This window comes from Aquila chrysaetos, chromosome 3 (assembly GCF_900496995.4).
Source record: "Aquila chrysaetos chrysaetos chromosome 3, bAquChr1.4, whole genome shotgun sequence".
In the NCBI taxonomy this organism is placed as follows: Eukaryota; Metazoa; Chordata; class Aves; order Accipitriformes; family Accipitridae; genus Aquila; species Aquila chrysaetos.
The window spans coordinates 73,513,971-73,527,422 of NC_044006.1; the positions used below are offsets into that span (position 1 = coordinate 73,513,971).

General features: G+C 47.5%; 1 protein-coding gene and 1 long non-coding RNA gene across 3 annotated transcripts in view; one reads left to right on the plus strand and one right to left on the minus strand.

Moving 5' to 3' along the window:
- The window catches only part of OXSR1 (oxidative stress responsive kinase 1), a 95,014-nt gene extending 88,477 nt beyond the window's left edge, over positions 1–6,537 (minus strand). For both annotated transcript variants that reach the window (XM_030008433.2, XM_030008432.2), the window contains exon 1: positions 6,226–6,537. In XM_030008433.2, the coding sequence (XP_029864293.1) occupies positions 6,226–6,295 (70 nt within the window). In that variant the 5' untranslated portion in view covers positions 6,296–6,537. The remainder of the gene's footprint in view (positions 1–6,225) is intronic.
- Positions 6,538–6,943: 406 nt separating this feature from the next.
- Positions 6,944–8,252, plus strand: LOC115339605. Its single transcript, XR_003922776.2, has 2 exons — positions 6,944–7,091; positions 8,002–8,252. It is a non-coding gene; the product is annotated as an uncharacterized LOC115339605 (long non-coding RNA).
- The last annotated feature ends 5,200 nt before the right edge of the window (positions 8,253–13,452 follow it).

Genomic DNA, 13,452 nt, shown 5'->3' on the forward strand with positions numbered 1-13,452 from the left:
TTGATTTTGTTCTTAGATGGCTCCCTTCATTAACATATGCATTATTTTGCACATCAGAGGTACCACATCTCTCCTCTCATACACCAGGAGAGATGACCTTCTGGTAAAGAGCCTGGACTGCCTGTCAGGCAGGGACCTAACCCTGCCTCCAAGTTTCCCATACGACTGCCAGAAAGATAGACAGAGTTTAATGTTTTTTTTATAAATGTCAAGGCTAACTCCCTTAGGTGAAGTCACAGGAAACTGGAGCAACTTTGAGAGCCAAGTTCTTCATATCTGCATCTCTGTTGTTTGATTCTAAAGGGAGTGCAGGGTAATAGGCTAAACTCATCTATAAAGTCCCAGGATCCTGATATTTCAAAGATTTTACAATGCCAAATTCCACTACTCCAACAGCTATTCTTCCACACCCACAAAGCTCTCAAGTCTGTCTCTCCCTATTAAGAAAGTTTAATAACACCGAGTTTACAAGCACTCCATCAGCATGTCCACAGCTAAATTTACTGCTACAGAGATTTACGATGGATATCATGCATTTTAGGGGAAATCTTCCAAGAAAGTTTGACCAAAAAGCCATTTTTCGCAATTCGCTAACACAATTAGCAATAAGAACCAGCGTTATTGCCCATCATTTTAAATAGTTCCAACTTTTAGTAAAAGATTACATCTCCAGACATGGACTTGGTGGGCAAGCTGCTAACACTCAGAAATAAAATAGATGCTGCCAAGTTTAAATAGACAAATGTTCTGGGGAAGAGCTGATTCTCTCCAAGATTTCATCAGTTGCAGAAGGAAGAAGCCTCCCAGACGTGCATTTGTCAGCCAGCATATGCACCCCTCAGGTGTGCTCAGGAGCACAGCACATCCAAGTTTCCCAGCACTAGCCAAGATACTTGCATTAAATTGAAACTATTTAAATAGTATTCTTGAGAAATGAAAGTGTTAAACATTAATCAGTCCGGGAACCTAGCAGTACTGGAAGCAACTGTCACATAGAAACCAAACATGGGAAAGTGTGAACTACTTCCACATGAGACACCCCCTATGGTTGTTTTTTTTTTAATACCCCAGAATAGCTGAAAGCAGTGGGAACCCTCTCTGCCCTCCCCCCAAATCAGCAGGAAAAGCAGCCACACCACTTCGATAACAACAATGTATTCTTCCCAGCCAGCCTCTTTCACCACCACTTGGCTTTGTGTGTCCTAAGTCTGCTTCCTTGTGCATTTCATCCTCCTTCCTACCAGAGAGCAAACAACAGAAACACTAAACAAAGACACACACACAACTAAACACCTTTTTGCTTTCACTTCCCAAGAGGTGAAGATCGACTTAATTTAGCCCTATCCTAGTAGAGCAATGGTATCAAAGGTCTTGCAGAAATGAGATGTGCCAAGTATTCAAAGGAAAGCTAGCCTGGATGCAGGAGTAACCTCGCTATTCAGTCTCACTAAGGAATACACAAGATATATTTGTGTATGTTCAAGCAGCTGAGAAGCTGCGGTACTGAGCATTACTCACTTCAGTGCTCAAGCAGACCAAGTACTATGAATGACTGCTGACTTTTTTTTTTTTTTTTTTTAACAGATCTACATTTGCCCAAAGTTAATTTTATATAAGCTTTAACATAATATAAAACAACGAAAAGGCTTTTCTACCAACTTCAAGTGGAAAAAGTCTACAAATGAGCACAAAAAGCAACTCTTCAAATGAATTAACCAGCCTGAATACTGGGAATACGCTGTAGGAATCAATTTTGTTTAGCTAGGCTGGGGGAGAGGAGTGGGAATCCGCGAGGAAACGCTAAAACAAAACATATGGCACGAAGACTGAAGTCTAAACGCTCAATTTAGTTCTCAAGCAGTTATATTTTATAGAGTGTAACATTTTTCTTGAATGGGTTTTAAATAGTTAGGCGTATGAAACTGGCTGCAGCTAGCACATAAGACTCAGAGGTAAAAATCAACACCACGCTTCAAAAAAGAAACCTAAAAAGTAATCATTGGACAAGAGCCTCCCATTCCAGCCTGGTTTTTACATCCAAAGATTTCAATCGCACCTGGTGAGTACTTACAGGCTGCTCTTTTCCAATGGCCATGCTTTTTCAGTATATGCGATTACTACCAAACACGAGTGACCACAAATGTTTTGATAAAGTTTGGGGAAGCAGATATCTTAATTCTAAGAGGTTCTCCTATGCCTGCAAAAGAAAGTTTCTGCCACACAGGCATGCATACACTCACATGCTGAGCTTGGGAAGAACGTGGCTAGGAATCTAAATATTCAACTGCAAAAGATCAGCGTGTTCATAGGCAAAGCCCAACTCAAAAGCTACACAAACCGCAGTCATTAAAAACCCTAATCATTCAGTAAATGGTGACTTCAATTTTCAATTTAAGCTTGATTTCTGAGGGGAGAAGAAACTCCCACCACATCTGTTCACACAGCCTGCACCGTCTTCATCGCTACGAAGGAATCTGTCAGGGGAGAAAGGGCACAGGAACAGAGCAAGGGAGCACTCCCACCACTAATTTATCTTCTGTTTCTGGCACAGACTGTTCACAGCAAAGAGGATGCTCCTAAATCAAACAGCCACAGCCAGCACGGCTCTCATCTTTCCAAAAAAGTAGCAAAATGAGAATGACCCAGTTCCAATCATCTTCACTACCGCTACCAGCATTTCCAACAGGAATTGTGAGATCCAAGGGAACCTGCATGTGCAAGTATCTGATCAGCACAAGCAGTATGAGGTCGAATTTTTTTTTCAGGCTTCAAAAAGACGACTGCCATGATTTATATGCAATCCACGCTTCGAAGACCACCTTCACAACCACCAGCACAGACTACACCTCTCTTTTTAGATGAAAATTTAGATGTTTCCAGAGGCAGTATTCACCTGCAAAGACAATCGCTACTCTGGGGGTACATTTCACAGAAATGCTTTATAAATTGCTTCTTCTACCCCACCTCCATTTTATCCTTTTTTGAAATGAAAGTCAGGTTCTGATCCTGAGCAAGGTTCCTTGACTCAGTGGAACAGAAGTTATCTCACCTAAGGAGGCTACTCAGCAGTTACTAACACTAACCAAGCATAATAAATGCAGGCATTAATCCATACCTTTATAATGGCATGAGTCATTCCCAGTGCTGAGTAATCCTTTTTTTAGTATTAGCCAGAATCAGGAGGGCAGTTTTACAGGAGTTCCCTTTGCAGGTAGAAAACTTGCTCTTCCAATTCCTGCACCAGAACGGTATGGAGCCATCCACGTCAAATGAAAGCCACATATGGCTACTTCCAGGCAAAACCAGCACAAATTAATGAATTGGACTACACATCGATTTCCTTTATTCTGATGTGGAAAAATAGCTGAGCTGGTAATCTACTGAATGTTGGACTCTAAATGTAAAGAGCAATGTTTTTCATCAGGAAACAAGTTAAATCCTTTAAAAGCACCGGTGCAAGGTTCAACTCTTTCCACATCAGGACGTCTCTTTGTTCCCTGCTGAAAGACTTTTACAGCTCTACAGAAGTAAAGAGAGCTCAAAAAAAAAAAAAAAAAAAAAAAACAACCCTTGAGGTTTACAGGAGACATGAAGCAGGAGGTATTGCAGTCCAGCTCAGTTAACACAGTGACATTTTGTCCCACAAATCATATACGTGCTAGGAAACTTGAGTCACATCTCCATCCAGGACGCTAGCAGACACACCAATGTTTGAAATGAGTAAGGGGAGGGCGGGGGATGGGAAAGTTAAAAAGAGAAACCATATGTTTGCAATATACACATTTCAGTGTACACTCCATCACACACCAGAATGCCAACACAATCATTCAGTGAGCAGGCAACGTCCAGAAACACGGTTTACAGAGGGACAGGGAAACTATACGGAAGAAATTAAATACTTATTTCCTGATTTCTCTCCAAGCTCTGTCAGTTAGCGTGAAACAATGACACATCTCTGTGCTGCTCATAATACTTTGAGGCTGTAGGATGTGCGTCTCCAGCAGCAAGTTCTCCTAAGAGCAGAAGTGCATTTACATTCCCTTTTGTTCCCATCCCACCCTGTTCCCCAGCTACAAAGAGGCAGATTGTCCTGTTTGCTCCTGTCGTTGGATGCTCAAGCTCAAATCCTTGCTTTGTGCTACCAGAGCACCCCTTTGCAGGCTCCCAAAGGAAAAAAGCATTTCTTACACACATGGATCCAGTTTCCTTCCCCCGGGAAATGGGTGGCATGTTCTCCCCCTTCCTCCCTGCACCTTTATCTCCTGCTCCTCAAAGAGGCTGAACATCATCCTCCCCAGGGCGCATTTTGCAAAGGAGGTTTAAAGGGTTGATCTGTACGATTACACCTTCCCCATCTTTACAGGGAGTTTGTCTCCTGCCTAAAGCACGGCTGCTTCCACTGAGCAAAGGGAGAGGACAAAGCCTGATCCCACAGAGCAACACGGATTTCCAGAAGGATTTCCCCCCCCTCCACAGCTTTAGTTCCTTCCTACTTTTAAACAATGCCAAGAATTTAATCTCTTAAAACAGCATTTTCACAAACTCTCCCACCCTCCTTAACAGAAAACAAGTCTCCCCATGAGGCAGAGATGGAAGGCCTGGGAATGATAGCGCTATGTCATTTATAAACTTCAAATAAAAGCACTCCACAAAGATTACTCTAAAAATTAACCTCCTTCCTAAAAGCCTTTGGCCAGGAGCCTGCCCTGCCGCCTCATGCTTTATTTCATGCCTCCGGAGAGCGAGACAGCAGGCACTGACCTTAGAGTCACCTGTGGCACCACCTCAGATGTGTCACATACTCGCCCTAGAGCAATATATCCCTAAAACACACACCCCAACAAAATGGTTGAGACAGCCAATAAATCAGCACAGCGGGAGGTCTTTGGTAACTGTGCAGTTTAAAGTCAAGAGAGAGTGGCGGAGGGGGGGAATCATTTAATGGAAAGAGCAAGGGCTGGGGCCTCGAGCTGTGAGGACAATGAATGAAAATTCACAGCAGCAGCAAAAACCCAGGATAAAAGGCTTGTTCAGCGGCGCTAAAAAACCCCCCGTCCCCTGCACGGACCAAAGCAACGTGGGGTTCCAAAACTGCTAAGAGAGTCATTCCCCCCAGAATGAATGGGGGTGCCCTAGAAGGACAGATCCCACCTACGCTGTGGAGTTTGCTCCTGCAGACCGCCTCACGCCCAGCACATCCAGATTCGCACGGTGACGGGTGGACAGAAGAGCCCCCACAGCGTGGACGGACCCTGTCCCGCTCCGTGCCTGCTCACCCCGCCATGAGGACATGCACACCCCCGTGCAGAAGAGGGAAGCGGAGACTGGAGATGAGCCCCCCCCCCACGATTACCCCATGTCTCTGCTGCGGGTGAGGCAGACCCACGCCCCCCCTCTGTGGGTCCCGCACACGCGTGAGGAGGGGGAGCAGCCCCCCCCCCCGCACCCCACAGAGAGGCTGCAGAAGTGGAGCCCCAGGCCGGCCCCCACCCAGCCCCTCCTTGAACACGGACACCCCACGGCGGGGGGACCCGGACCCACAGACACCCCCTTGGAGGTGAGGGGGGGGTAGGGCGGGGCAGACCCCAACCCCATCTCCGTTGCGAGAGGGGGCAGACCCCCCCCCTCAAGTGAAGGGGTCTCCCAGACCCACACACCCCTCGGGGTGGAGGGGAAGACCCCCTTTACACCCTCCCCACACATACATCGCTACGGGGTGGGGGCACACACTCCCGCTCCCTGACGGCGGGGGTTGTGACAGGACGCCCCCCCAGCCGAGGGGTGACAGGGGCACCCCCCCTTCCCTCAGCCGAGGGGTGACAGGACACCCCCCCCCTTTCCCTCAGCCGAGGGGTGACAGGACACCCCCCCCCCTTTCCCTCAGCCGAGGGGTGACAGGACACCCCCCCCCTTTCCCTCAGCCGAGGGGTGACAGGACACCCCCCCCCTTTCCCTCAGCCGAGGGGTGACAGGACACCCCCCCCCTTTCCCTCAGCCGAGGGGTGACAGGACACCCCCCCCCTTTCCCTCAGCCGAGGGGTGACAGGACAACCCCCCCCTTTCCCTCAGCCGAGGGGTGACAGAACCCCCCCTTCCCTCAGCCGAGACACACACACATACACACCCCCCCCCCCCCCCCCCAGCGAGGGGACACCCCCCCCCGCGGTGCGCACAGACGCCGGGGGAAGGGGCCGAGGGTCCCCGTCCCACCCCGCCGCCGCTCACCGATGACCTCCTGCAGCTCGTAGTCATCCTTGTTGATGGACCAGGGCAGCGCGCTGGGGTCCTCGGCCATGGCCGCGCCGCACCGCGCCGCGCCCGCCCGCCCTCCGCGCCGCGAGGGGGAGCGCCACGCAGGGAAGCGAGGGAACGGAGAGGCGCTGCGCTGCCCCGAGCGGCCCGGCTGCCCCGACCCCCAGCCGAGCCCCCGCCGGCAGCGGCACCCGCGACCCGGCCGCCTCCGCCGCCGCCCGCCGCTACCGCCGGCCAAACTTTGCCTGCTCCCTCCACCTGCCCATGCCCAGAGCGCCCTGACGTCACCCGCGCACGCCGCCGCTCGCACGCCACGCCCCGCCCCGCCCCGCCCACCGCAAGAGGGGGGGCGCCCGCCGCCATCTTGAGCGTGGCGCCCGCTCCGCCTCCGCCACACCACGGCTTAGTCGGTTGCCGCCACCGGCCTCGGGGGACGGGCCGGTACGGCGGGCTGCCGAAAGCGGACGGCGGAGGAGGGAGTCCGTAAGGAGGAGAAAGGGAAGGGCGGGGATGCCACACACAAGATGGCGGCTGCCCACATCGTCCCCTCCCTCAACCAAGAGGCGGGAGGGGCTGCCGGCTTAAGACCCACCGCGGGCTGCGATTGGCTGCCAACTGCCCGATCCGCAGCTCCTATTGGAGGGGAAGCTGTCAATCGCGTCTTGTCCTGCTGAGGGGTCCCTCCGGCTGAGGGGCCTCTGGTCGGGGCTGGGAGCGAAGGCCGGGGAGCGGCGGGAACGGGCGGCGGGGCCTGGGCCTGCCTTGAGGGGGACTCGGAGCCCGGCGGGTGGGAGGTGGCCCCGGGCGCAGCCTGCCAGCAGCCCTGTGGTGTCTCGCTGGTGAGCTGGAGACATGGGAACCCACCGGACGGGAGGGTGGAAAGCGATGGCGTGGCCTTGCCCGGATTTGGTCCGGGAGGGACGTGTTAATCCCGAGGCAAAGAGGGCCGAGCCACCGCCTCCAGTCTCCCATTTCCCCACCAGCTGCAGCCCTGCAGTGAGCAGGTGTGGAGCCCGGCCCAGGCGCTTCGGGGATCCACATTCCACGTTTAAAAATAGGTCCCGGGGTTACGATAGGTATGGAGGGATCAGGAGGTCTGGGTTTCTCTTTGCCATCTCTGAGGATGAGCAGTTCTCCAGTTTCCCAGCTGCCGGATGCTTCGGCTTGCTCCAGGCTGCAATGTCAACATTCGTGGATATGTCCAACACCCTTATCCTATGGCTCGTGGCCCACAAGTCCGTAGCTGGAGCTTTGTTGATCTGGATGCATTCAGGAGTACATCTGGTGGTCAGTGGGGAAAAAAAATTCCTGATTAAAAGAGAGAGGAATATGTGGCTAACTGGTGCCATGAACCCACGGAGGCTGCTGCCTATATATTTAGGCTTAAAGTGTTTGCAGTTTGGGGATCTATTTTTTTTTGAACATAAAATAGATAAAATGGCACGTCTCTCTATCGCCAGGCACGATAGTAACCATCAGAATTGACTGGGAATTTCTGTATCAGGTTTTATTCTTCTTTGCCAGTCATTGTTCTTGTAGCTTGATGTCAGGCACTACTGTGAGTCAAAGAACATCAGTTATACATATTTTTAGCTTATTAGGACAAATTCCTGAGATGCCTCTGATGAACCAGGCTTTGTAGAGGGCCACGGTACCCTGCCAAATGCATGGTCTGACTCCAGTATTTTCTCTTGCGCTACCTAACACAGGACACTGACTCCTTCCTTCTACTCTTTTTTTGTCCTACAGAAGCAAGAGGCCCACAGTCCCATCTCGCTGCTGTGCGGCCACTCAACAGCGATGCTCTCTGTCATAAGGCAGAACTTCCAACTGAAAAGCTGTTTGTTTTTCTTACTTGTCTGTGTTAAACACTCCTCTGATGAGCGATTTTTAATATTTGCTAAATATGCTTTAATTACTGCTCGGAACTGTCTCTGTGATCTTTTAACTATGTCATAAAAGGAGTTTATATAGCAATTAAAAACAGGTTTTACCCCAGAGCATGCACCCGGGTAGCCAGTGTCATATTTCTGATAGCTAACAGCATGTTAGAAATGGATCTGAGCCAGGCATCAACAAGAAAAAGAGACTTATATATGCTTAATTTTACCACAGTGTTTTTAAAGTCAGAACCGTATTTTGAATTCTCTTAACTTTGGGCCAAAAATCCTCCCCCTGAAGGCAATGCTAAAACTCTATTGATTTAGATCAATGGGGCAGGATTAGGTCCACAATGAGCCTTGTTCTTTAAGAATTACCACAGACTTTGATCGAAATTAAAATTTAAAATGTGCACTGACAAGACCACCAGTGGCCACATGAGCATACACAGAGGAATGCCGTATTTTAGTTTTCCAGCTCTGCAGTGAAAAATGCATCTCCGCATTTTTAAACCAAAATCTCTCGTTCACACAGAATCCGGGTCCCACAAATTTTGTGTTGTTTTTTAAATGAACTCAGCATTCTGAATCCCTCAGAAGTCAGGCGTTGCTGTTGCATTCATTCATTCAACTGGTTGTTTCAACCCGAGTCCAATGAGGGATGAAAAAATGGAGCTGGCTTCCATGACGATCTTGATCCTTAGCCCCCTTCAGATCTCCAAGCAGCACCTTCTCCTGTTTCATTGTTAATATTCTGCTCATCCTACTTTTCCTGATTTGCTTTGTCTGTCTCATGTAGGTTGTAAGCTCTTCAGGGCAGAGGCAATGCCTCTATTTATAAAAAAGCCTGTGAAGTGGTGCTGCTGAATCAAGTGGTTTGTTGTAATAACAAGAAATTTTAGTAGAAATCTGAAGTGGAAAAGCTGTTTCCTGGTGTATCCACCTCTGCTCTGGACCAGGCTTTAGGAGAGACTGAGAAGTGGAAAAACTCCAGACGTCTTTCAGGCCGGAAGGCTGCAGTCTGAGAAAAAGTCTCAGAGCTGGGTGTCCCGTATTTTTTGACTTTGAGTAAAACACCACGGTGATTAGAGCAGGCAGTGCCCTCCTCCCATTGATTCTGCTGCAGAGTAAAGGCTTTTTTTCTGACACCTGCATTTCACTGATGTCCCCGGGGCTGGTGTTCCCCGGCAGCTGGCTGGGAGCCTTTGCACAACAGGCACACAACGCATGCATTCGCACAAAATGCTCTCGTTCTTGTAAGGCGCATGGTTTCCTGCCTTTGTGGGCCAATTACTGTTTCAATGAAACTTACTGGCACTATCCAGCTCTTTGCCTTTTTTTTTTTCCATTCATCTAATACTGGCTATCGTAAAACTGATGTTTAATGCATAGATTGGTGATTCTAATACTCAGCGCACATATGTTACTAGCTTTAGTACCTGTAAAGGATCCTTGATGGCTGATGTATTTTATCATCATCACAAGCATGAACATAAACTAACCTCATTTACACTTGGGTTGTAGAAAACTAGTCTAAACTCTAGTTTGCGTATCGAGGCACTGCAGATTTCATCTTTCTATTCATGTAGACTCTCAGACACATAATTTTCTTCTTGTTACAGTTAAAGCCGAAGTTGCTCTTTCAGAACAGCCATGCAGAGGCATTTGCTCTCACAGTTCGGTAGTGTTGGGGGCCATGGCATTTGTTGCTGCGTTTCTAGTTAAAGGCTTTTTAAGGCATCATAAACCGCTGTTTGTAAGTGCCTGTGCATTAGCTACCATGATTCTTGCAAACAATAGCAGTTAATGTGCTTATTGAACTGCTTGGTACGGGCATGGTTTGCTAAAGCGAGGGGGGAGCCCAACAATGCCTGTCTTATTGCATTCAGAATAGGGCGAGTGCGCGTCGGCAAGCAGAATGCCTGACCTTCTTTCACTACAAAATTTGCCCGCTATTCTTTCTTCATGGAAACACTTCCAGGTTTATTGAAGGGACCTTACTCTGTGAAACAGCAGCTGATTATTTAACAAGGTACACTGTACTTTATCTCCGGGGATTTCTCCTGGCAGCTTTGCTTTGGGTTTTGAGAAATAAGGCAAGAACCATGCAGTGGAGGAAGGAGCAGTGATTTAAAAACCTCCAACTGGGGCAAGTTTTTAATAATAGTTGTTTTCAAACCACAACTCGAATGCCAGTCTAAACCACAGCAGCAGGTTTTCCTAAGCGATCCTGTGTACTACCACGTACCTCCACCCCGTCATTGAGTGCCGGTGTGCTAAGTCATTCTAAATTCATCTTTGAGGTCACTTTGAAGTCAAGTAGCTGAAGGCCCGGTTTTAACAGGTGAATTCTGGTTCTCACAGTATGTTTACTGAAACTGGCTTTCACTCTGCAAACACACTTCTTATCCCATCACCACTGCCTCTCAACAGAAGCACTGTGCTGTTCTCTTACTTCCTCCACCAAAAATATCCCCCAGATTTTAAGCTCCAGGAAACAAGCGAAGGGCTTATGACCAAGACAAGTTCTTCTTACTCTTCTAAGTTCATGACTTTTTAGTATACAAATTGAAAGCCAGTTAACCCTCTCTGTAAGAAATTATAGCTTTACTGCCTCCTTCAAATCTAATATAAAATCAATGCTAGGATTAAGAAATAGTAAGATCTTGATTACCACATACCTGAACCACAGTTTAATAATCAGCTTTTGCTCTGCTCTGGTTTACAATAATGCTTTCTTCATACTGCTTTGTCTTTACAGAAGCTCATGAAAGACACTTCACATGCCTGCACCTCTTTTCGCCCTGGGAATGTTGCAGCTCCTAAGGACAGAAGGGTTTTCCCACTGGCCTTTTCTGTGGAGGGTAAATCTCCATCATAAAACATTTTCTAAGCAGCTGAGCAGGACAGGGGGGTTGAGAATGTGTTTCAGAGCTTTTTCCTTTATTGTTGAAAGTGCAGAATAAGCCTGATGCAAGCATCCAGACCCTGATGGACAAGCAGGTACACCTGGCCTGACTCCTCTTTTGCAGTTGATGAAGGGTGGCCAAGGACTGTTGGTTCTATTATGCAAAGCTTTGTGTGTGTATTTAAGACCATTTCGGACATTTTATTATTCAACAAAACTTTTTTAGAAAAATACTCAGTCTGAACACAACTGACACAACCCAGCTTAGCAATACCAGAGAAGATCCCCTCCTTGCCACTTGCTGTTCCGGCAGAGGAATCCCAAGTGTCCCTGGGTACTTAAATCTCCTTCTGAGGGCTGGCCATGGCAGGACTGAACACAGAAAGCAGCTTTTGGGGGAGACATTGCTGCTCTCAGGTGATACAGCATGGATACTCTGTCAGCTGGGAGTGCTTGGACCCAATTTACAGCTGGCAAACTTTGAAGAAATAAAATAAGACATCTTTTGTGACATTACAATGAAGCAAGATGAATTCTCTTAAAAGGCAGTGAGAAGAGAAACCTTAGGAATAGAAAGATAGGATTGGATAAGATTTTGTTCCCTTCTTGCCATCTGGGAATAAGATTTGTGAGGGAATATTGCCCTTATCCTTCTAAACGGCCAATATCTTCTCGAACCCCGGTAAGCTGAGGGCAGGCAAGGTTTGTGGTTCACATTAGCAGATTCTAATGACATGAGTTTACAATAATACTCTAATAGTTCAGTGTAACACTGACTCATAGCTTATTACTATGGCAATAGGAATGTAAAAAGATCTCATTTGAAAAAAAATCTATTTGCATAGTTCACATCCTTTCCTCCCTACTCATGGATTCCTGTGTCATTGACTGCTGGCTGCTAAAAATAGGATCCTTTTTGTGTATCTAAAGTAAAGGAAAACCTAGAATCAGAGAGACAGTAGGAGGGAACCGAGGTCCTTACAAACAGAGCCTTCAGGAAATATATTTGTAATGAAAGCCCTCTGAGAGCGCAGGAATGTTTCAAAAGATAGGAACAATCTAAGAAGATATTTTGCAGGAAGAAGAAGAGTTAATGAATCGCACCAGCTCCCAGCTTTGATATTTTGCACCATGGGGATGGGAGGATTCATCTCTCTATTCAACAGAGGACCAAGCCCCAGTTTTGTCTTGCAGAAGCTGTCCCACCTCAGCAGCAGGAGAGGAAGCTTCAGGGAACAGCCCAGGAGCAGCCCTGTGGGCTGATGAGGAGCCAGAGAGAAGCCACAAGAGAAGGAGACTCACCAGGAGTCACTTGAAGGTGTACAAATCTCTTAAGGACAGCAGTAGGAAAGGGGAACTGGGAAGACGTGAGTAAGGTGTCTGCAAATTAAATGGATTACCACCACCCCCCCTTTGAAAAAAAAAAAAACAACCCGCATGTCACCTCAGAAACAAACCGCTGAAGTGTGAAATCATGTGGCAGGGAAAGCTGTCACAGAGAATCAGAAATTGATTTAATAGAGAAAAATTGACTGCTGCATAATTTGTGCAGATTGCTAGCTGAAAGAGAGATATCCACAGCTCCTAAGGGCTTAGCTGCGGGCACCGTCTGGCGAAAGGTGCGGAAAGCAAAATTTCATAGTTGGTAATTCTACGTGTACTGAATGCTTCCTCTTCAATACCAAACAATTAAAATCGATGACAGGATGCTAGGTAACAAAAGAAAATGACTGATCAATATGCATGTCTTGGAGCTGAAGAAAAACCCGTCTGCCAAGAGCAGCATGCTGATGAGGCAAGATTTCTGAGAGCTCAGATAGAAAATCTTAAAAGCTTCCATTCCCGATGCTCGATAAAACAATGTAGCTAAGCAGATGCCAGACGCAGTGCTCGGAGAGGTTAAGTCACCAAGGAGGCTAAAGAATAACTGTTAGGAAAAATAGGGAATATTCATTTTTAGACTAAATAGCTTTAGAGTGAAAAATGTGACGCTTCTTTTCTTTGCCTTTCTTTCTAAAGATCTCAAAAGCCTGTTACTGATATTGAAAAATTATGTTCTTTGCATACCCATGTGAGGCTTTAGAGATGCTGAGACACTGACATTTTAAGGTCAATGTCCATTTTAGTCCTCAGCTCAAAGCACTTTAAATTTCATTTCCACATATATTTCAGTTGGGAATGTCTGCCAAGTGCTGCCAAAAATCAAACACTAAATCTTCCATGATTCAGTAGTTTCAAATCAGTCACCCAGACTGCTGAACACAGTTGAAGACGTTGCTGTAAAGCAGTCCGCAGGGTCCACCGTGGCTCAGGCACAACAGGGAACGGCACGTGGACCTTCAGGTTCGCTTACCCAGGTTTTCCCTCCCGAATGGTATTTTTGGTTTCTGAGGCAACAGATTGTAAACTGGC